The sequence below is a fragment of the Somniosus microcephalus genome, chromosome 1 (assembly GCF_052327205.1).
Source record: "Somniosus microcephalus isolate GS21.2 chromosome 1, FLI_Smic_1.0, whole genome shotgun sequence".
Taxonomy (NCBI): Eukaryota; Metazoa; Chordata; class Chondrichthyes; order Squaliformes; family Somniosidae; genus Somniosus; species Somniosus microcephalus.
The window spans coordinates 440,030,643-440,053,937 of NC_140987.1; the positions used below are offsets into that span (position 1 = coordinate 440,030,643).

The 23,295-nt window shown below is 48.2% G+C and overlaps 1 protein-coding gene across 1 annotated transcript in view; it reads left to right on the top strand.

Annotated features, from left to right (window-relative positions):
- LOC147125337 (melatonin receptor type 1B-like) overlaps positions 1 to 11,751 on the top strand; it is a 163,787-nt gene extending 152,036 nt beyond the window's left edge. Inside the window, exon 2 of the mRNA XM_086001653.1 lies at positions 10,580 to 11,751. Within this exon, the coding sequence (XP_085857779.1) occupies positions 10,580 to 11,442 (863 nt within the window). The 3' untranslated portion in view covers positions 11,443 to 11,751. The remainder of the gene's footprint in view (positions 1 to 10,579) is intronic.
- Positions 11,752 to 23,295: the final 11,544 nt, after the last annotated feature.

Here is a 23,295-nt window from a genome sequence, read left to right on the forward strand (position 1 = left end):
GATTGCGCTTCCGTGATGTGCCTTGGGATGTTTTACTAGGTTAAAGGCACTATATAAATGCAAGTTGTTGTTACTGTTGTTGTTGTTTAATTAAAAAATGGATAACAATTTTGAAGATTTATGCTATTGAGCTGCTGGCATTATACAGGGGCTTACCACTGGAGTACTGTCATGGTTGTAATGAAGGGAAATGCGGCAGCCAATTTGCACAGACCAAGTTCCCACAAACTATCACTCATTTATGGATAAATTACTGCTCACTCATGATTCACAGATAGGTTACTTTACACCCATCACTTATTCATATGTGACTTACTGCTCAATCATTTAGAGGTAAATCACTGCCCAGCCATCAATCATTTACCGATAAATTACTGCAAACCCATCATATATATATGTAGGGGAGTAGACTATCCCAATCTTTACTGTCCTGCTGTACAAACTTCCTAATCATTTGTTTTAGGGTTTTGCTGAATCGCTTGACCAAACTGCCTATCTGTGGATGAGCATTTCCACCTCTCATAATTTACACAAATTCCTCATGTCTTTTGACATAAATGGGTTGCCTTGATTTGCGCGGATTTACTTTGGCAGCCCAACTCAGGAGAATATATCCACTAAAACTACAGCTATGTTCTTAGATGCAGTATTATTATTCCAACAGAATGGCCTCAGGGTATCTGGTTGCGTAATCCAATATATATTGGTGACCCCTCACTGAGTTCTCAAAAAGACACATCTAATCCATAGCCACTCTTTTAAAAAAAGGCACCTCAGTCAGTGGCATTTTAGCTATGAGGAAAGACTGGATAGGCTGGGGCTGTTTTCTTTGGAACAGAGGAGGCTGAGGGGAGACTTGATTGCGGTGTATAATATTATGAGGGGCTGAGATAGAGTGGATAGGAAGGATTATTTCCCCTAGCAGAGAGGTCAATAACCAGGGGGCATAGATTTAAAGTAGGATTAGAGGGGAGTTCAGGAGAACCTTTTTCACTCAGAGGGTGGTGGGGGATCTGGAACTCACTGCCTGAAAGGGTGGTAGAGGCTGAAACCCTCATCACATTTAGTAAGTACTTAGATATCCACTTGAAGTGCCGTAACCTACAAGGCAATGGACCAGGAGCTGGAAAGTGGGATTAGGCTGGATAGTTCTTTTTCGGCTGGTACAGACATGATGGGTCGAATGGCCTCCTGTGCCGTAAATTTCTAGGATTCCATGATTCTATGGGTACGAAATAAGCTGTAAAGTTGGGATGAGGAGCTACTAGCTGACAGTCGGGATGGATGAGACGTTAAACCGAGGCAATGTGTGCCTTCTCTGGTGGACGTGAAAGATCCCAGGCTACACAGAAGAGCAGGGGAGTTCTCCCCAGTTCCTAGCCAATATTTATCTCTCAACCAACATCAATAAACAACAGATTATCTGGTCATTATCTCATTGCGGTTTGTGGGAGCTTGCTGTGCACAAATTAGCTGTCACGTTTCCTACATTACAACAGTGACTACATTTCACTGGCTGTACAGTGCTTTGGGACATCCTGAGGTTGAGAAAGCAAGTCTTTGTTTCGTTTACTGGATAAAATTACTCTGGCAGTACCCTCACTTCCAGTCGGGGCTGCTGGTGAATCGCAACAGAAATCAAGGCCAAAGGGTAAGCTCTTGCAACACCATGCATACAGTTAACTTCTACTGAAGAACTTTTCCTTACTTTTTCCTGGGGAACGAACCCCTTTTTGGGGAACTAACCCCTGTACTATCAGGCTTTGCATACTTCCCGAGTCGATCAATGCCGTGGTGCTTTTCCTCTCTACCTCTAGGGCAACCACAGATTCTATGTTATTTTATAGTCATTAAATAAATTTAAAACAGAAATAGACAGTTTCCTAGAAGTAAAGGGAATTAGGGGTTACGGGGAGCGGGCAGGAAATTGGACATGAGTCTAGGTTCGGATCGGTCATGGCACTGTGGGTGGCGGAGCTGGCCCAGGGGCCGTGTAGGCTGGTCCTGCTCCTACTTCTTGTGTTCTAATTCTGTGTTAGATTTCAGATAAGGAAATGGCAGATCAACTAAATGCATACTTTGGGTCAGTCTTTACGAAGGAAGACACAAAAAACCTCCCTGGGATATCGGGAAAAATAGGGACATTGGCAAAGGAGGAACTGACGCAAATCAATATCTCTAAGGATATGGTGTTAAGGAAGCTAAAGGGATTGAAGGTGGACAAATCCCCAGGGCCTGATAACATGCATCCTAGGGTACTGAAGGAGGTGGCCCTAGAGATAGCGGATGCACTAAGGATGATTTTTCAGAATTCATTAGACTCGGGAACAGTGCCGATGGATTGGAGGGTAGCTAACGTTACCCCACTATTCAAAAAGGGGGGTAGGGAAAAAGCAGGTAATTACAGACCTGTAAGCCTTACATCAGTTGTGGGCAAAATGCTGGAGTCCATCATTAAGGATGAAATAGCGGAGCACTTAGCAAATGGGGACAGGATAGGACAGAGTCAACATGGATTTACAAAGGGTAAATCGTGCTTGACTAATCTATTGGAATTTTTTGAGGGAGTAACTGGTAGAATAGATGGGGGAGAGCCAGTAGATGTGGTGTACCTGGACTTCCAAAAGGCCTTCGATAAGGTCCCACATAAAAGATTAGCATGGAAAATTGAGGCTCATGGGATAAAGGGGAAAGTTTTGGCGTGGATAGGGAACTGGCTGTCAGATAGAAAACAGAGAGTTGGAATAAACGGCTCATTTTCTGAATGGCAGGCAGTAACAAGTGGGGTACCACAGGGATCTGTCCTGGGCCCCCAGCTGTTCACAATTTACATTAATGACCTGGATCAGGGAGTCGGATGCAGCATTTCCAAATTTGCAGACGACACTAAACTAGGAGGGGGGGTGGGCTCAGAGGAAGAGACCAGGAAGCTCCAGAGCGATTTGGACAGACTGGGCGATTGGGCGGATAAATGGCAGATGCACTATAATGTGGACAAGTGCGAAGTTATCCACCTTGGGTGCAGGAACGGGAGGGCAAATTATTATTTAAATGGCAATAGATTGGGAGAGGGGGAAGTACAGAGAGACCTGGGTGTTCTTGTACACCAGTCACTGAAGGCGAGCATGCAGGTGCAACAGGCGGTCAAGAAGGCAAACGGTATGCTGGCCTTCATAGCAAAAGGGTTAGAATACAGGAACAGGGATACCTTGCTGCAGCTGTACAGGGCACTGGTGAGACCACACCTCGAGTACTGTGTACAGTTTTGGTCGCCTCATCTGAGGAAGGATGTTCTTGCCATGGAGGGGGTGCAGCGGCGATTCACCAGGCTGATACCAGGAATGGCGGGAATGACCTATGAGGAGAGACTATGTAGTTTAGGGATGTACACACTGGAGTTTAGAAGATTGAGAGGGGACCTCATAGAAGTGTATAAAATTCTGACAGGTCTAGACAGACTGGATGCAGAAGGAATGTTTCCCTTGGCGGGTGAGAACAGAACTAGAGGACATAATTTAAGGATAAGGGCTAAACCATTTAGGACAGAGATGAGGGGGAATTTCTTCACTCAGAGAGTGGTGAACCTGTGGAACTCATTGCCACAGAGGGCAGTGTACGCCAGCTCATTAAATATATTTAAGAGGGAATTAGATATATTTCTACGGGCAAAAGGGGTTAAGGGTTACGGAGAGAAGGCGGGGACGGGATACTGAATTAAAGGATCAGCCATGATCTCATCGAATGGCGGAGCAGGCACGAAGGGCCGAATGGCCTACTCCTGCTCCTATCTTCTATGTATCTATGTATCTATGTAGGAGATGGTTCTATTCACAGGGATTAGTGGAGACCTCGGGAACAGGCTGCCAGCTAGGAGTCCTTCAAGAGTAAATTGGGCCTGTTCCTGGCTGGGGTGGAGATCATCTTTTACAGAAGGTAAGTACTGCAGGAAATACAGGGACAGAGTGATCTCCTGGACGGGTTTCGATCGCCTAGATGGGTCGGAGAGGAATTTGCCAGATTTTTTCTCCCAAATTGGCCATTGGGTTTTTTATCTGGTTTTTCGCCTCTCCCAGGAGATCACATGGGTTCGGGTGGGATGGAGAGTGAAAGTAGATTTGAGGTTAGGATCAGATCAGCCATGATCTTATTGAATGGCGGAGCAGGCTCGAGGGGCCGATTGGCCTACTCCTGCTCCTATTTCTTATGTTCTTATGTAATAATAATAATTCAACTTTATTGTCATTGTACAATGCACAAGTACATGAATAACGAAATGTGATCTTGCAAGCTCCCATGAGTCCAGTACAAATAACATTAACATTAAACACAAATATCACCGTCCTGGGAGAAGCAAAGCCGCTGCGTCTGTGCGCGCCGCCATTCCATTTCCACCATTCCTCCTGTCCAACAATCTTCAGCCCAACGCCCGGGCCTGCTCACCAGCCGCCCCTCCTGGGGCTCCTTCCGTGACCTTCTCACCAACCGCCCCTCCTCAGGGCTCCTTCTGTGACCTTCTCACCAACCGCCCCTCCTTGGGGCTCCTTCTGTGACTTTCTGCACCTGGTCTTGCCCTGATGGTCACCCCTCCAGGTACTAACCAGGCCTGGCTCTAGCTTAGCTTCCAAGCCTTGCCAGTGACCCTGTCCCTAGTCCCAGGAGCAGGGCTAGTGGCCCCTGGACAATATTACTGTACATTCCATTTCCTCGCCTGTTAGATTGGGCCACCACCTCGCTATGTTGTCCCCGCTCTCTGCACGCATAATAGTTCCCTGGGTTAGACCATCCTGTCTGAAGAGGTCGCCTGTCCCCCCTTTACTACTTGATTTCTGTTGAGATTCACCAGCAGCCCCGACTGGAAGTGAGGGTACTTCCAGAGTAATTTTATCCAGTAAACGAAACAAAGACTTGCTTTTCTCAGCCTCAGGACACCCAAAGCACTGTACAGCCAGTGAAATGTAGTCACTGTTGTAATGTAGGAAACGCGACAGCTAATTTGCGCACAGCAAGCTCCCACAAACCGCAATGAGATAATGACCAGGTAATCTGTTGTTTATTGATGTTGGTTGAGAGATAAATATTAGCCAGGAACTGGGGAGAACTCACCTGCTCTTCTGTGTGTCCTGGGATCTTTCACGTCCACCAGAGAAGGCACACATTGCCTCGGCTTAACGTCTCATCCGTCCCGACTGTCAGCTAATAGCTCCTCATCCCAACTTTAAAGTTTATTTCGTACCCATAGAATCATGGAATCCTAGAAATTTACGGCCTCGAGGTGGGCTATACACATTTTCAGCTTTCTCTTCACTTGACTGATTTTTGCTTTAACCTTTTGACACCACCTTCCCTCACACCCCAATGTCCCTTCCCGGCAGACAGCCTCTCTTCAGTTGGAGTGTTGCCGTACCCAGAGCTGAGCAAGCCATTCACAAACCGCTCGAGCAAAACGTAACTCTGCGACTTCAAGGACCCCGAAAATTCTCCTGCGGTCAACCAACCCCAGCACAGGTCTCTGTAGAGGATTAAGCTGTGAATAAGTCTTATTTTGGCTCAGTTACCAGCATACTTATTTCACAGTCTTTGAAAGTTGTAGGTTCAACTCCTACTCCATGACTTAAGGACATAATCTAAGCTGGAACTTCAGTGCAGTACGGAGGGTGGCACCACTGCATTGCTGCGGATGCCATCTTTCGGATGAGACGCGTTAAACAGAGCTCGCCTGTTCAGGTGGATGTAAGAGATCCCACGGCACTACTTGAAAAAGAACCAAAGGTTCATCCTTCAGCTGACACCACCAAATCAGTTTGATGAGTCATTCATCTCATTTCTGTTTGTGGGATCTCATTGTGCTCAAATTGGCTGCTGTCTTAGCCAACAAAAAGTGACCGCCCTTAAAAGTAATGAATTGGCTGTGAGGCACCTTGGGGCATCCTGGGGATGTGAAAGGTGCTACATAAATACAAGTCTTTCATTACAAATTTTAAAGTTAGCAGATAAAGTTAATACCAAGTTCCCAGTTCAAACTTTATGAGCAAATCTCTGGACTGGACACGGAATAACGTGCAAGTATTCTGGCTGCTGGCCATTAAGAGAAGACTTGTACCAATGAAGGAGAAATGTTTGGTGTGCAGAATAGAATTCAGTTATTTATTGAAAGTATTTTAGATGAACAACACTATGTAAGTGGGTCATGGTTGAATATAGTAAAGATATATTAATGCCAACTATATCAGCAGCTTTTCAAAGTTCCTTTCAATTCAGATATCGCACAAACTACTTGCAAATGATATTCTCAATAACCTTGAATCGGAATGGTAGAACTGAATTGGATAATGATTATTTATATCGTGTTAATCGTCACCATTTGAAAATAGCGTTAATTCTAGCTACCAAACTCAGCAGTTAGGTAAAGAGCTAGACTTAATGGGGGAAAAATTCAGTATCGCCCCGTTTGGGGCGCCATTATCGGCCGTGCGCAAAGTTTAGCGCCTGGCGTTAATTATCGCCTCCGACGGCAAACTTGGCTTTTATCGCCCCTGGAGGTGATTGGAGCGCTAAATCAGGTGCTTCACACCTGTATTAAGGCGCAAAGGCCGAGGAGCGAGGCGCTACCTCAGAGCGCTGGCGAAGCAAGGAAGGGCAAATCAAAATAAACCTGCAAAGTGCTGCTCAGTACTCAAAACTCCTTCACACAGCGTTGAATCTCTCCCGAAGTCTCTCTCTCTCTCTCTCTCAGAATGCGTGGTGCAAAAATGTCACCAACAAAAAAAGGCAGGAAGTGGTCGCCTTTAAATAGCGCTCCCCCAGTCCCTTTCTGACTGCAAAACATTATTAGCGGCAGGCGGTAAGGCAGGGGGCGCCACTCAATATCCGGTCCGGGGCGCTAATGGGGCGTTGCGCACTTGACTGACGTCATGATCTGCCGGCGCAGGAGATCGTGGTGGTAGTGTTTAGCGCTGTCGCAAAATGTCTAGTTAATTTTGCGAGCGGCGCAAACATCGCCACACCCGGGCGCGAGTTACTTTGCTCTTAAGGCGCTAACAAGAGGCGCAAACAACTGAATTTCCCCCCCAATGAATTGCTACTGCAGTGAACCGTTGCTTTGACAGCCTATCGAACAACTAGCTTTAACAAATGAAAATCAATCACGTTGGAAATTCTGGAGTGAAAATAGAAGAAAATGAAAAGCAAGTAGGCACCTGATAAAATATTAACCAGAAAATTTCAAAGTGAAATCTGAACACTTTGGTGATATAGATGTCTTGTCCAAAATCAGTATGGAGTAAAAGCTTGCTTGACAAGCTAGGCTTTGGCATGTACTGTATGAGAGCCAACTGGATTCCAGATTGGCAACCATGACTGGTGTGAAAAGAGACTGGCTTTCCACTTTTGTTCCTTTGTTGTATGCAGTGTGATCTGTGTTATTTGCTTCTTTATGACAGGGGCTTATATTGAAACATTGCAGATGATCCATGACTTATTTAAAATTAATTTGCATTCATTGTAAGGTTGTGAAATCTATTAAAAAAAAATTAAATCTGAAGAATCACCATTTAACATGTGCCCTCCTTTGGGAAGTGATCACATAGCCATTTTCCTATAATCAATACTAGTGGATCTCTTGTAGCATTGCTCATGGTACAAATCAAAGGTGTCCCCATACGCCAGCAACAAGGTTTCTCGCCTCTCTTCCACCCAGTCCACCCCATCCCATTTAACATGGTGCCGCACTCACTTTCTCAGAGTTTGGTGCCGCACTCACTTTCCCAGAGTTCGGTCCCACTCAGTAGGATCTTCCCCTTCAACAGCCTCTCTTTTCACAAGAGATTGTCACCCCTCCTTTTCTTGCCAACCACCTGCTCTATAGCCTTTCATTCCCTTTCTCTCCACGCAAACCAGTCTTTCTGGGGGTCTAGAACAAGCGACCATTGATGCATGATTAAAAGTAAGAGATTAGAACAGAGGGCAGGAGACACTTCTTTACACAAAGCGTTATGAGGCTGCGGCATTCACTTGCAGGGTTAGTGGTTGAGGCAAAAATGATGTACACATTCAAGTTTAGATTGGATAAGCGGATGAAGGAAAGGTGATGAAGGGCTATAGGAACAGGGAGGGTAAATGTGATTAGGACTATTTGCTCGCGTGAAGTATACACACCAGTACAGACTGGCTGGGCCGAATGGCCTGTTTCCGAGTTGTAATTTCTAAATACTCTTAGAATTTTTTTAAGGAGAGTGCGATTCGGTAGTAGTTTTGGAATATGATTGGGAAGAAAATGGAAATTGATGATTGGTATAAAACAACCGATCAATTAGAAAGGAAAACACGGTGGCTTCACCAGACCTCAGGCCACAGTGTGAATGACAGTCTCAAGCTGCACAACAGATTCAAGGAATTTTTTCTTAAAAATTAAGCAGCGTTTCTCAAAGTAATTGTTCCCATGTCCTGCAAGGGAGAAACAGTAAGTTTCAGAAGGCCATTCTCGTCTTCATATTTCATTTTTCATCAACCATGCGTCATTTAATGTTTAAAAAAAAATATTTGTTCGTGGGATGTGTCCATCACTGGCCAGGCCAATATTTATTGCCCATCCCTAGTTGCCCTTGAGAAAGTGGTGGTGAGCCGCCTTCTTGAACCGCTGCAGTCCGTGTGGTGAATGTACTCCCACAGTGCTGTTGGGGAGAGAGTTCCAGGATTTTGACCCAGCGATGATGAAGGATCGGCGATATATTTCCAAGTCAGGATGGTGTGTGACTTGGAGGGGAACTTGGAGGTGGTGGTGTTCCCATGCACCTGCTGCCCTTGTCCTTCTAGGTGGAAGAGGTCGCGGGTTTGGGAGGTGCTGCCGAAGAAGTCTTGGGGAATGTTCTTGAGCTCTTCTTGCTAAGCATGTTCAGGTTCAATTCTCTTCCCAGCATTTAGTTTTAAATACAGTAAATTATAATATGATGAGGATGTATGTGTTTACAAGCAAGTTTTATTGAATATAATCCTGCGGTTTTATTTGAAAAAGAAGCAGTTTCATAATATTTTAAACATTCACTCCCTCCACCACCGGTGCACCGTGGCTGCAGTGTGTACCGTCTGTTATCCAAGTGTATAGTGGGTGGCCAGTGCTACATCGTCCGTCTCATGCCCCCGTGTCGAAGTTGAACCTACTGCCCAATATGCCAGCAAGCCAACAAATACAAGGAAGTACAGAAGCATGGTGACAGATGGGCAGAAATCTAATGGGCCTGCGTATTCGCACCTCAATTTCACACTTAAAGAAAGAAATAAAGAACCGATATTTACATAGTGCCTTTCACGACCAAAGCGCTTTACAGTCAATGAAGTGCTTTCAGGTGGGGAGTTAAAGAGCTGTAGCCCAGCGAGCGGGGAGTTTCTGGGCTATTTTATACATTTTTAAAACCGCGTGTTGTGTTATTTTTAAATAATCGGAGAATTTTTCCCCAAATTATGGGAAATTTGTATTGTAGGAAACGTGGCAGCCAATTTGTGTACAGCAAGATCCCACATACAGCCATGAGATAATGACAAGATAATCTGTTTTTTAGTGACGTTGGTTGAGGGATAACTATTGGCCAGGACACCTGGGAAAATGCCCCTGCTCTTCTTCGAAATAGTGCCGTGGGATCTTTTATGTCCACCTGAGAGAGCAGTTTAACATCTCATCCGAAAAGACAGCACCTCCGACAGTGCAGCACCCCCCTCAGTACTGCACTGTGAGTGCCAGTTTCGATTATGTGCTCAAGTCTCTGGCGTGAGTGGGACTGTGAACCCACAACCTTCTGACTCAGAGGCGAGGGTGCCACCCACTGAGCCACGGCTAACACCGTTTTGAAAAGAACATTAAAACATGGAATTGTACGCTAGTTAGTTTAACATCTGCGTTAGGGAAAATATTGGTATCTTTAATTAAGATGAAGTGACTAAATATCTAGATGATGAGAAAATATTTAGAAGCAGCCAACACGGATTTCGGAGAAGAAGATCGTGCTTGACAAACCTGATAAGAGTTCTTTGAGGAAGAGACAGATAGTTGGATGAGTTTGCTGCCTGCATCACATCAGAAAACACAATTATCAGTAAATATCTGATATGGGCATCACCAGTAAGACCAGTATTTATTGTCCATCCCTAAATGCCCTTGAGAGGTTGGTGGTGGGTCTTTGTCTTGAACTGCTGCAGTCCGTGTGGTGTAGCTACTCCCACAGTGTTTGTGCTCAGTCAGACTATCCAAACCCATTTAAGACAGGGCACTGAGAGTCAGCAGAGAGAGAGAGAGAGGAAGTTTCCGTTGGTTCAGTCTGAGCCCAGAGGCGAAAGGATTAAAATTATTATTTTTTTGTTGTTGGAAATTTTGCTGAAGTTGTGTTACTGGAAAGATCCCAATGAATTCACATTCTTGCATCTTGGGTAGCATTGGGTTGACTCCACCCTTTAGATACCAGCCAAGTCTGTTCGAAGCCGCAATCATTGTCTTTGACTCTTCCCTAGGTGGACAATGCCGTCAATTTAAACTGATGAATGAATTTAATGATTTGAATGGCTTCTACATATTGTCCATTTTTCTTTGCAGGTAACATGTTTGTCGTCAGCCTTTCTGTAGCTGACCTGGTTGTGGCAGTGTACCCTTACCCTCTGATCTTATTTGCCATTTTCCAACGTGGCTGGACGCTGGGTGATATTCACTGCCAGGTTAGTGGATTTCTGATGGGGTTGAGTGTCATCGGGTCGGTTTTCAACATTACAGCAATTGCAATCAACAGGTATTGTTACATCTGCCATAGCTTCAAGTACGATACGTTCTACAGCTACAAAAACACGATCTGCTACCTGTGTCTGACCTGGGTCTTAACAGTCGTTGCAATCATACCAAACTTCTTTGTGGGCTCGTTACAGTACGATCCTCGTGTATATTCGTGCACATTTGCCCAAACAGTAAGCTCATATTATACAATTGCCGTGGTGGTTGTTCACTTCCTGGTCCCTATTGGTGTGGTGACGTACTGCTATCTGAGAATCTGGATCTTGGTCATCCAGGTAAAACGGCGTGTTAAGCCCGACGAGCCAAAGTTGAAGACCAGTGACTTAAGAAACTTCCTCACCACGTTTGTAGTCTTCGTGTTGTTTGCCGTCTGCTGGGCACCTCTGAACTTCATCGGCTTAGCCGTGGCCATAAATCCTCTGGCGGTTGTGCCGAAAATCCCGGAGTGGCTGTTCATCATGAGCTATTTCATGGCTTACTTCAATAGCTGCCTCAATGCGGTCATCTACGGACTTCTCAATCAGAACTTCAGAAATGAGTACAAGAGAATACTGCTGTCACTGTGGTCTCCCAGACTCTTCTTCACTGATCTGTCAAAAGTTGGAACAGAGGCAGTGAAGAGTAAACCTTCTCCAAATGCGACCAATAACAATGTAGCAGAAGTGAATGTATAAGACAGCATTTGAAAGCACCGTTTGCTTATTTTGATCTGTATCATCATTAATATCAAGAGGCCGTCAATGTGCCATATTTTGCTAGTTCTACTTAAAGCAGTATAATTTACTTACTATGTGCCTATGATCTCAGATGTTTCAAATTTTAATTGCATATGAAAAAACAACTGAAAAGGTTTCTGTAAAAATGTTCAGCTTGATGTACAACATTCTAAATCTATGCCTGCGTGATAGGTTATCAGTGCTCTTCATGACTGACAGCTTTACTCTTTCTTGCCCACTCAAGGCTACTTTTATGAAAAATAAATAACTTTATCACAAATCAGTTTTGTTTTGTTTTTACTCGAATCTATAGAAATACCGCACCCTGGCATACAACATTCCCTTACAACCCTGTTGCAGTATGTACAAGCCCAGATCCAACATTCCAAAATTAGTTCAAGCTATTGGTTACATCATTAATCAATAATTCACTGTAGCCATTTGAACAAAAGTCAAATTAGAGGATAGTTATAATGAAATGGATAAATGGGATAGATATTTTTTTTTAGGAATTAGCACACCCAGCACAGAGCTTCGTGCAAAGGGAGTGCACATTGGGAATTCAGGCACAAGAGTCCTGTATGATTTTCCTTCCATTTAAGCTGGGAGTCAAATCTACTCCCCAAACTGAAAGCCTTGTCCTTTGAGCACTAAAGGTGGCATGGTATGCTTACCTTTTTTGAGTGAAATTCCTTTTGTAATGGAAAACAATAGGTGACTGCCTTCCTTTATTATTAGTGACCTGCTTGCAAAAATGTGTGACTCTGAAATGTTCAGTTTCTGAGAATGCAATTTTATTAGTTAACTATAGAGAAGAACAAATAGTTCCCTATGTATCCCGCACACCCCAACCCCTCCACAATCTCCACTTTCACCTCCACCCCTGAAAATCTGCCCCCAACTGCGTAAAAAATGCCTTCTCAAATTCCAACCTCCACCTCCTCTTACCTATTGATGGCTTCATTGATCATCTGTTCATCCTGTCCAGCTGCATCACTACCTGGTATGGCAACTGCACCGCCATAGACCGCAAGGCTCTACAGATGGTGGTGAAAGCTGCACAACATACTATAGGAATTAAACTACCTGCTGTCCAGGATATCTACCCCGAGAGGTGCCGGGGGAAGGCCCTGAGAATCATCAAAGACGCAAGCCACCCCAGCCACAACCTCTTCGCCCTGCTCCCGTCCAGTAACAGATATCGAAGCATACGGTCTCGTACCAGCAGGTTTCGAAACAGCTTCTACCCCCAGGCCATAAGACTCATGAACGAATAATTTATTATTTATTACTGTTGTTTTATTTATTACTGTATTTCTATTAGTATTTTTATCACTGCTATGCCATATTTATTCCAATGTTGGGAGGACTCGTAAAAATCAACATTTAATTGTGCAGTACACACGTTTGTTGCATATATTTATATATATAAAAGGATAGTGGTGTCTGTCTGTCTGTCTGTCTGTCCGGGCATCACTCAAAAGTTATAGAACGTACCTACACAGATGTTATATCAAAAGAAAGGTTATGATTAGGAGGGTGTCCTAGGCGTATTTACTTTTTGGTCAGACAAAAATTGTTCGGACAGTAGACAAAAGACATTCAAAATTCCGCTCATTAGCGGTTGGCCAATCATACAGGGGAAATCCGCTCATTAGCATTGAGTGACGTGAAGGTTGACCAATCCTACGGGGGGAGCGCGCTGCGTCACAGGGGGCGTTTCATGGTGTGTGTGGGCGGGGCCTAATCTTTCAAACTGCCGTTAATTCGGCCATCTTTACCTCAGCTTTTACTTTTATTCACTTTTTAACAGCTGCCATCTTCCTGTTCTATATGGCTTAATGCCAGATCATGTAGTGCAGTTGTCTTCTTAGCTATGGGGTGCTTAAAAACCTGAACTTTAATACAGGGAACTAAGGAAAAGAACAAATTAATTCAGTTTTAAATAGTTTTTAGGAACAGTTAGAACTGAAGTGATCCATTTCAAGTATGAAGGAACTCATTTGTCTTCCAGGGAAGGTCTCCCCACCTTGTGGAGCTGGAGGCCCCAGCCGGGGACTCAGGCTTTCCCCCCCTCGGCCTGGTCCTCGGCTCCGTTTGCGGGCGGGGACTCGGGCTGTCCCCCCCTCGGCCCGGTCCCGGGGCTCGGCTCCGTTTGTGGCCGGGGACTCGGGCTTTCCCCCCCTCGACCCGGTCCCGGGGCTTGGCTCCGTTTGCGGCTGGGGACTCGGGCTTTCCCCCCCTCGGCCTGGTCCCGGGGCTTGGCTCCGTTTGCGGCCGGGGACTCGGGCTTTCCCCCCCTCGACCCCGTCCCAGGGCACGGCTCCGTTTGCGCCCGCGGGCCGGGGACTCAGCCTTCCCCCCCCTTGGCCCGGTCCCGGGGCTCAGCTCCGTTTGCAGCCGCGGGCCGGGGACTCGGCCTTTTCCCCCCCTCGGCCCGGTCCCGGGGCTCGGCTCAGTGTCCGGGCCTGAGGCGCTAGGGAGGGAGAGAGGAGGGAGGGAGAGGGGAAGGGAGGGACAGAGAGGAAAGCAGGGAGAGACGGGGGGAGGGAGAGAGAGAGGGGGAGGGAGGGAGAGAGGCAGGGAGTAAAGAGGGGGAGAGAGGGGGGGGGAGGGAGAGAGAGCGGGGAGGGAGGGGAGAGACGGGCAGGGAGAGAGAGAGGGGAGAGAGAGAGAGGGGGAGGGAGAGAGAGGGTGAGGGAGGGAAAGAGTGAGGGGGTGGGAGAGGGAGGGAGAGCTCACCTTCTTCCTTCCTTTCTTCCTTCACAGGGGTCCATCGGGCCAGACCTGAGGTGCTCCTTCCCCCACTCTCTCTCCAGGCTAATCCCAAACTAAATCCAGCAGTCTCTCTCTCTCTCTTCCCCCCGTCTCTCTCTTCTCCCCCCAGTCTCTCTCTCTCTCTCTCTCTTTCCCCCCGTCTCTCTCTTCTCCCCCCAGTCTCTCTCTCTCTCTCCCCCCGTCTCTCTCTCTCTCTTCCCCCCAGTCTCTCTCTCTCTCACTCCCCTGTCTCTCTCTCCCCCCCAGTCTCTGTCTCTCTCTCTTCCCCCCAGCCTCTCTCTCTCTCTCTTCCCCCAGTCTCTCTCTCTCTCTCTTCCTCCCAGTCTCTCTCTCTCTCTTCCCCCAGTCTCTCTCTCTCCCCCCAGCCCTCTCTCTCTCTCTCTCTTCCCCCCAGTCTCTCTCTCTCTCTCTCTTCCCCCCAGTCTCTCTCTCTCTCTCTCCCCCAGTCTCTCTCTCTCTCCCCCTCGTCTCTCTCTCTCTCCCCCCAGTCTCTCTCTCTCTTCCCCCCAGTGTCTCTCTCTCTCTCTTCCCCCAGTCTCTCTCTCTCTCTCTTCCCCCAGTCTCTCTCTCTCTCTTCCCCCAAGTCTCTCTCTCTCTCTCTCCCCCTAGTCTCTCTCTCTCTCCCCGTCTCTCTCTCTCCCCCCAGTCTCTCTCTCTTCCCCAGTTCTCTCTCTCTCTCTTCCCCTAAGTCTCTCTCTCTCTCTCTCCCCAGTCTCTCTCTCTCTCCCCCCGTCTCTCTCTCTCCCCCCAGTCTCTCTCTCTCCCCCCAGTCTCTCTCTCTCTCTCTTTCCCCAGTCTCTGCCCCCCAGTCTCTCTCTCTCTCTTCCCCCCAGTCTCTCTCTCTCTCTCTTCCCCCAGTCTCTCTCTCTCTCTCTCCCCCCCAGTCTCTCTCTCTCTCTCTCTTCCCCCAGTCTCTCTCTCCCCGTCTCTCTCTCTCTCTCCCCCCCAGTCTCTCTCTCTTCCCCCAGTCGCTCTCTCCCCCCCAGTCGCTCTCTCCCCCCAGTCTCTCTCTCTCTCCCCCCCAGTCTCTCTCTCTTCCCCCAGTCGCTCTCTCCCCCCCAGTCGCTCTCTCCCCCCCAGTCTCTCTCTCCCCCCATCTCTCGCTTCTCCCCCCAGTCTCTCTCTCGATCCCCGGGCCTCTCTCCCCCCCCCCAGTCTCTCTCTCTCTTTCCCTCTCTCTCTCTCTCCTTCCCACACAGACAGACAAACTCATTTATATAAATAAAAATTATTTCTACTTTTTTCATAACAACATGCCCTCAAAAAATCCTCGGCACCGCCAGGCACTCCAGCTAGTGGCAAATAAAATTGAACTGAATTGAGTTGAAAACTGTCTCTTTTGCCACCTTTGACCCCCCCTCGTGCTCCTCGGACCCCAGATGGTCTCAATCCCCACTGCTCTACTTGATACAATGGCCGTCTCGGTGGTTCCAAATCGCTGGGCAGCCAGCTCCAGCGCACATGGAGATTTGCTGGTCTAGTTGCCCACCACCATATCTGGCCTGCACACTTCAAGCTATACCATTGCTCCCAGCCGAATCCAACACTTATGAATCCAACAAAATGCTGGAGGACACGAACAGCTCCAAATCTCTCCTCTTCATCACCAACTGTATTTTCTAATTTCCCAGCACCGCTCCTTCCATTTGCACCCTGGATACCAAACACGAGGAACTCATTGAGGGAAATATTAACCTAAAAAGTACAGGTGGGTTTGGAGCGTGGGGAAGTTAAATTGTTAAAAATCGGATTCCCGACCTGAACCCGCCTCCACTCACCCACTTCCGGTTTTAATGGAGGTGGGATGGGGGCGGGCAGCCAACTTGCTGCCAGGAGACGGGACGTCAATTTAAATATTACAATGAGGCTGGAAGCCTCTTTTTTAACCATAATTTTGTTTTTAACTGGACAGGTTTTAAACCCTTCGTAAAGCCCAGCAGTTACAGCAAGATGAAGACTGCTGCATCCAGGAGTTAAGTGCCTTTACACCTACCTCCTGGATCCAGGGTCCGTGCTGAGCCCTTCCCCCGCAATCGGAGACCACCCCCCCAACGAGGCTTCTGATCAGCTTCCCGGACTCCGCCCCTCCATCGATGATCTTGAGGCTGGCCACGATCCTCTGGTGGCCGGCCCCGATCTTCATTCTCCACCCCCATCAGCATCAGGTTGGCCACGATCGGGGGGCCTCGATGTGATCTTCCCTTCCCCCTCCCCCACCAATGATCCTGAGGCCAGCCACTATCCTCTGGTGGCCGCCCCACTCTTCCTCCCCACCCCCAGTCACACACCGGCCCTCGATCTTCCCTTCACTACCACCACCCCCCCCGCTCCTATCCCAAGACGTCTCCGATCTTCTCTTCTCCCCCCACTGCCCCCCAGGCACCCGCACCCCGGTCCCACGACATCCCCGATCTTCTCTTCCCCCCACCGCCCCCCCCCGGTCCCACGACATCCCCAATCTTCTCTTCCCCCCACCGCCCGCCCCCGGTCCCACAACATCCCCGATCTTCTCTTCCCTCCACTGTCCCCCCGGTCCCACGACATCCCCGATCTTCTCTTCTCCCCCCACCATCCCCCTGGTCCCACGACATCCCCGATCTTCTCTTCCCCCCACCGCCCCCCCCCGGTCCCACGACATCCCCGATCTTCTCTTCCCTCCACTGTCCCCCCCCGGTCCCACGACATCCCCGATCTTCTCTTCCCCCCCACCGTCCCCCGGTCCCACGACATCCCCAATCTCTCCCCCCCCACCGTCCCCCGGTCCCACGACATCCCCGATCTTCTCTTCCCCCCACCGCCCCCCCGGTCCCACGACATCCCCGATCTTCTCTTCCCCCCCACCGTCCCCCGGTCCCACGACATCCCCAATCTCTCCCCCCCCACCGTCCCCCGGTCCCACGACATCCCCGATCTCTCCCCCCCAGCACCCACTCACGGTCTCACGACATCCCCGATCTTCTCTTCCCCCCACCGCCCCCCCCGGTCCCACAACATCCCCGATCTCTCCCCCCCAGCACCCACTCACGGTCTCACGACATCCCCGATCTTCTCTCCCCCCCCACCGCCCTCCCGGCCCCACGACATCCCCGATCTTCTCTTCCCCCCACTGTCCCCCCGGTCCCAAGACATCCCCGATCTTCTCTACCCCCCCCACCGTCTCCCCGGTCCCACGACGTCCCGATCTTCTCTTCCTCCTTTCCATCCTCCAGAGGCCTGTACTGGCCCCCACCCGATCCCTCCCTCCCTCCTCTGTGCGTCCTAGTGATGCAGGCCTACCTGTAAGAATTCGCAATAATTTACAGTTCTGAAGATTCATGCTTTTTGATTAAAGTATCCCTGGGCAATGTGCTTTTTAAATTTCCAGGGATAAAATGGCTGTCACCACATGGCCGAAAACAAGGACAATGCTTTGTTTCCAAAGCAACTGAATGCTATTAGCATTTGTTTAGATACACCTGAAACTGCAGAAGAGACGTTTGCACCTTGAATGGGAAGCGTTAACTTTAAATGGGTTTCCAATCACCCAGTACTGGACTATAGAGCAGATGTAGCTCCCTTTTGTTTCAGCACAGGGAGCTCTGAAAATCACATTAACTCAATCTAACCACTTTGAGTTAGTCTATCACAGCTTTGGGGTTAATTTTGCACACAGCCCTTGCAAGGCACAGATGTGAGGGGCTCACCAGGTATAAAAAATGGGCTGAGCAGCCAGCTCGCTCTCTTGGCTCTTGGCTCTTGACTTCCTGGGACGATAAGGTGAGCTCTCTCTCTCTCTCTCTCTCTCTCTTCGCTGGACCATGTGAGCAGAGATTTTCTGACTCTCAACAAGGCAACCTAGCAGGAGTTAAGGGGGAATGGTGATTTAAGGGAATTGCTAAGATTGTTTAAATAACATTGTAGCCATTGTACCCCTCGTTTTTGCCGTGTGTACCCCCTTGATATATAGTTTTACAATTTTACTGTGTTCGTGTGGGATAGTTTGATATTGTGATTGTAGTTTCTTTTAGTTAATAAAGCTTGATTTTTTCTCTCATCCAAACCACGTGTTCCGTTTTAATATCATTAATTATAAGTTCCTCCACTCAGAACTAAAGGAGGGGTAGCGATTAGAAACCGCTGTTCGTAAATTGGTTTAGAGTGCAGCAGCAAAAAGACTGCCGGCCAGGTAGATTACCTTAAACCAGTTTAAAGAAACCCCCGAAATCCTTACAATGGCGAGCCAGGTAGGAGTGGAGGCAGTTTTTGATTTAATAAGTGGTCTGGATCTGGTGAAAGCATCAGCTCTTGTTTCTCTCGTTGTTTTCAGTATGTGGGTAGCCCTGCGGATGTTAGCAGCAGCGTGTAGGCTGACCTATCGGGGTATAGGTGGCTGGGTTAGGAAGGTTGTGAAAAGAGAGCAGGAGGAAAGGTTAAGGGAAGCAAAGGCAGCTTATAAGCTGGCCTGCGCCCTAAGGTTTGAGGAAGCAGATCATGGCCCCCGTAGGGCAGAGATAGAAAGCCATAACATGGCTTTAAATGCATCTAAGGGGATGATTTGCATGATCAGCCTGAAGGCAGGTCAGCCAGACTTTACTGGCAGCCCAAGTAGAACCATCCCACAGGCAACACCCAGAACGGTGCTGGATTGGGAATTAGAGATCCCAAGACCGCAGCCCACAGCTCCGGGTCTTGAGGAGCTCTGGCAGCGAGGAGGGGTGGACAATGGGGTGGTAGGAGACATAGGGAGGGAGCTGACACCAGGTTTTGGATCAGGAGAGAGAGATTTGTACCAGCAGGCTTCCAGATATATTATACAGTGCGGGCTATTTGGACATGGGGGAGAAGGTTCCCAGCCAGCTGGGGCTGTGACCCAAGCCCAGGGTCCGCCAGCCAAAGTTTCCCCCATAGAGACACCCCTCAGAAGGTCTCAGCGGGTGCCCCAGCCTAAGAAAGCATGGTCACCCACTTTACAGTGGAGTAGGGCGGTTTCCCGAGCCAGAGAGAAGCCAGAGAACAGAGGCCCCCACTCAACAGCCATAAGCTGTGGGGAACCAGAGACAGGAGGCAGTCCAGCTTCGCTGCAGTCAGCAGCAATCTGCGACAGTGCCAGAGATTAGACTGGCCGTCCGGAGACGGGCGGCATTTGTATTATAGCTATGTGTGTGTATATAGCTTGCTTTAAGGTGTATTTTAAGTTTTGTTGATTTAACTAGTTTATTAGGTATGTTTAAAGAGTTTAAGTTTACATGTGTGCCGAATGTTTGTATTTTGGTCCGAGGTCGAGGGACCTGACCATGTCTCTACCTAAGGCAGCAGGTCAGTGAGACCTGGCTGCATGTCCCTTTTAGGTTTTTGCAGGAGATGGGAAAATGAAGCAGCCATGTTCGCCCAGCCCGAGCTGGACATCGAATGAAGATACGGAATGTTGGGGATCAGCTCGCCACTGGACGAATCCAGGAGACCCCGCAGCGATCTTCGGGAAAAACCGGACAGAGTCTGGAGGAACTGGCCTACTCCTCCTACGGGGAGGAGATGGCCCCAGCTGGGTGGGGCATGGCCCCCAACCCAGCACTATCCTGACTGAAGTTCACGTGCGGGAGACCTCGCCGTCGAGGAGTCACGATGGGGAAGCGCGGGCGCCTTGTGATAGGGACGCGTTCCCCGGGGGTGGGTGGTGATGGCCCGGGAATGATTGTATAGAGGAGAGGGAGACCCAAGAGTCGCGTGGGTGCGGTCGGGGGAGGGAGGAACTCACCCGGGGGCCCACGGGCCAAGAAGAGAAGTTGTGGCTGGGAAGGATGAGTGGGTGGCCGGATCAGTGTGGGGCCAGAGAGTGCCGCCACACAGGCACCCATCATTTTCTGCAGCCAGTCGAGGGAAGACGGGAGGGGGAGGGACTGGGAGTCATGAGATCCCATACTCCCCGGTCTTGGTCTGTGCCAAGGTAAATTTTAAACGTGCGGGGTACCCCGCCTCCACAAAAGGACAAGGGAGCAGCTCAGGGCTGGCGGAGCAGGCTGGTCGCTAAATCCATTCTGCCTGTTTTAAAGTTTAAGCCGATCAAAGGGGGGTGGAAGGTACTTTTACTGCCTGAGTGGGAGGAGCAATACCCACTCGAAAAATCGGCCCGTGATGATCGGGGTTCATAAGCATGTTGTTTAATGATTTTTTGTATTTTGTGTTGCAGCCCCAAGTTGAGCAGAGGCGTCGGATCCTCTCCGTGCTTGGGACCAGTTTGTGACAACTCCAAGTTGAGCAGAGGCGTAGGACCCTCTCCGTGCTTGCGATAATTTGAGTACATTGTGTAACTAAGATTGCAACATTTTGTAATAACTTATGATGTAAAAAAAATGGTGATTGTAAATTTGGTTTACACTGTATAATTTTACAAGCGTGTAGGGGTATGAGACCCCTTAGTGAAAACTGAAGTATCTGTAAGATGCCTACCGTACCATGGTTTTTTCTTGAATTTAAGGGGAATAGACGGGACGGGGATCAGTGGCAGATAGCTATTAGGTAAATACAGGGGATGGTTGTTTGTGGGGGGTCAGAAATCATTGCTCATTTCTTCAAGAGGATACTACAAGCAAGCTGGAAGTATCCAAGGGCGGACTGTAAGAATTCGCAATAATTTACAGTTCTGAAGATTCATGTTTTTTGATTAAAGTATCCCTGGGCAATGTGCTTTTTAAATTTCCAGGGATAAAATGGCTGTCACCACATGGCCGAAGACAAGGACAATGCTTTGTTTCCAAAGCAACTGAATGCTATTAGCATTTGTTTAGATACACCTGAAACTGCAGAAGAGACGTTTGCACCTTGAATGGGAAGCGTTAACTTTAAATGGGTTTCCAATCACCCAGTACTGGACAATGGAGCAGATGTATCTCCCCTTTTGTTTCAGCAAAGGGAGCTCTGAAAATCACATTAACTCAATCTAACCACTTTGAGTTAGTCTATCACAGCTTTGGGGTTAATTTTGCACACAGCCCTTGCAAAGCACGGATGTGAGGGGCTCACCAGGTATAAAAAAAAGGGCTGAGCAGCCAGCTCGCTCTCTTGGCTCTTGGCTCTTGACTTCCTGGGACGATAAGGTGAGCTCTCTCTCTCTCTCTCTCTCTCTCTTCGCTGGACCATGTGAGCAGAGATTTTCTGACTCTCAACAAGGCAACCTAGCAGGAGTTAAGGGGGGATGGTGATATAAGGGAATTGCTAAGATTGTTTAAACAACATTGTAGCCATTGTACCCCTCGTTTTTGCCGTGTGTACCCCCTTGATATATAGTTTTACAATTTTACTGTGTTCGTGTGGGATAGTTTGATATTGTGATTGTAGTTTCTTTTAGTTAATAAAGCTTGATTTTTTCTCTCATCCAAACCACTTGTCCGTTTTAATATCATTAATTATAAGTTCCTCCACTCAGAACTAAAGGAGGGGTAGCGATTCGAAACCGCTGTTTGTAAATTGGTTCAGAGTGCAGCAGCAAAAAGACTGCTGGCCAGGTAGATTACCTTAAACCAGTTTAAAGAAACCCCCGAAATCCTTACATACTCACCCGCAGCCAGCCACCCTCTCCATTTGGCTGGCTGCGGGTGAGAAACAGAGGCTTCAGATGCAAATTAAAGTCTCCCGGGTTTCCCGCCCACATCGGAGCACCCGCACCCCCCCCCGACACCTCTAACCCGCCCTCCCCATGAAAATCCAGCCCATTGATCTTTTTCAGTCCTTCATCAACTCCCCTAACCAAGTCCCTTCTCACTCCCACCCTCCCTCCTTCCTCTATCGGATCCAACCTCCACACTTTCTAGTTCCTTCCCGTCTTCCCCCAGCCTTCATTGCATTCTTTATGTCTATGAAGCCCAGCACCTGTTCCCTCAATCCCCTCCTCTATCATCAAATTTCTAATCGCCAAAATTATAATCCTCAGTACCACAGTCACCAATATCATTACCTCTCTCTGGCACTGTGCCTACATCCCTCAAAACTGCTACCAGTGACCCCTTCTCAAAAATATCACCCTTAACCCCTCCATTCTCTCCAACTATTGTCCTTGCAACACTCCCTTGCTTTTGAAAGTCTTAGAAGACATTGTTGCCTCATAACTATACTCCTATCTTTCCCATCACACTCTATTTGAGACTCTCAAAGCTAGCCTTTGCCCTGGTCATCTTGCTGCACCTTTTAGTCACAAATTATATCCTATATGGTTGTGATGATGGCTTATTGAGGAGAGACTCTCCACTGCCTTTTGAGACCATCAATCACTTCTTCCTCCACCACCTCTCCTCTCCAGTCCATTTCCACGACACTGCTCTTTCCTTGATCTATTCATACCTGTGACAATGAAGAATTATAGGGATGATGATTTCCTGCTCCGGTGCTCTCAGTGAGGAGCGGCACTTGCACGTAGTGCAGTATAGGAAATCGAGGGCCCACGGTGCCTGATTTCCTGTTCCTTTCACTGAACATTTCAACCAACATCACGAAAACAGATTATCTGGTCATTATCACATTGCTGTGTGTGCGACCTTGCTGTGCGCTAATTGGCTGCCGCGTTGCCTACATTACAAGAGTGCCTTCACTTCAAAAATACTACATTGGCTTTGAGATGTCATAGAATCATAGAAATTTACAGCACAGAAGGAGGCCATTCGGCCCATCTTGTCCGTGCTGGCCGACAAAGAGCTATCCAGCCTAATCCCACTTTCCAGCACTTTCCATGTCCTGAGGTCATGAAAGGCGCTATATAAATCCAAGTTCTTCTTTATTTAGTTATTTAAATTAATGCATCAAAATCAGGCATTTCAGGCTCACGATTTCCCCTCAACCTTCCTACAAGTGCTGTCCCTCTCTGGGAGCACACTGCTGGGGAATCGGCCCATGCATCTCCTCCGGCTGTTACTCCTGCCTTTCGTGTATGGCCACCTAAGGTATATTCCAGGGTTCCATTCTTGATCCTCTGGTCATATTACATGATACCTCTCAGCAACACCATTAGAAGCAAGGGTTTAGCTCAAACATGCTGGCAACATAAGGACATAAAAATTAGCAGCA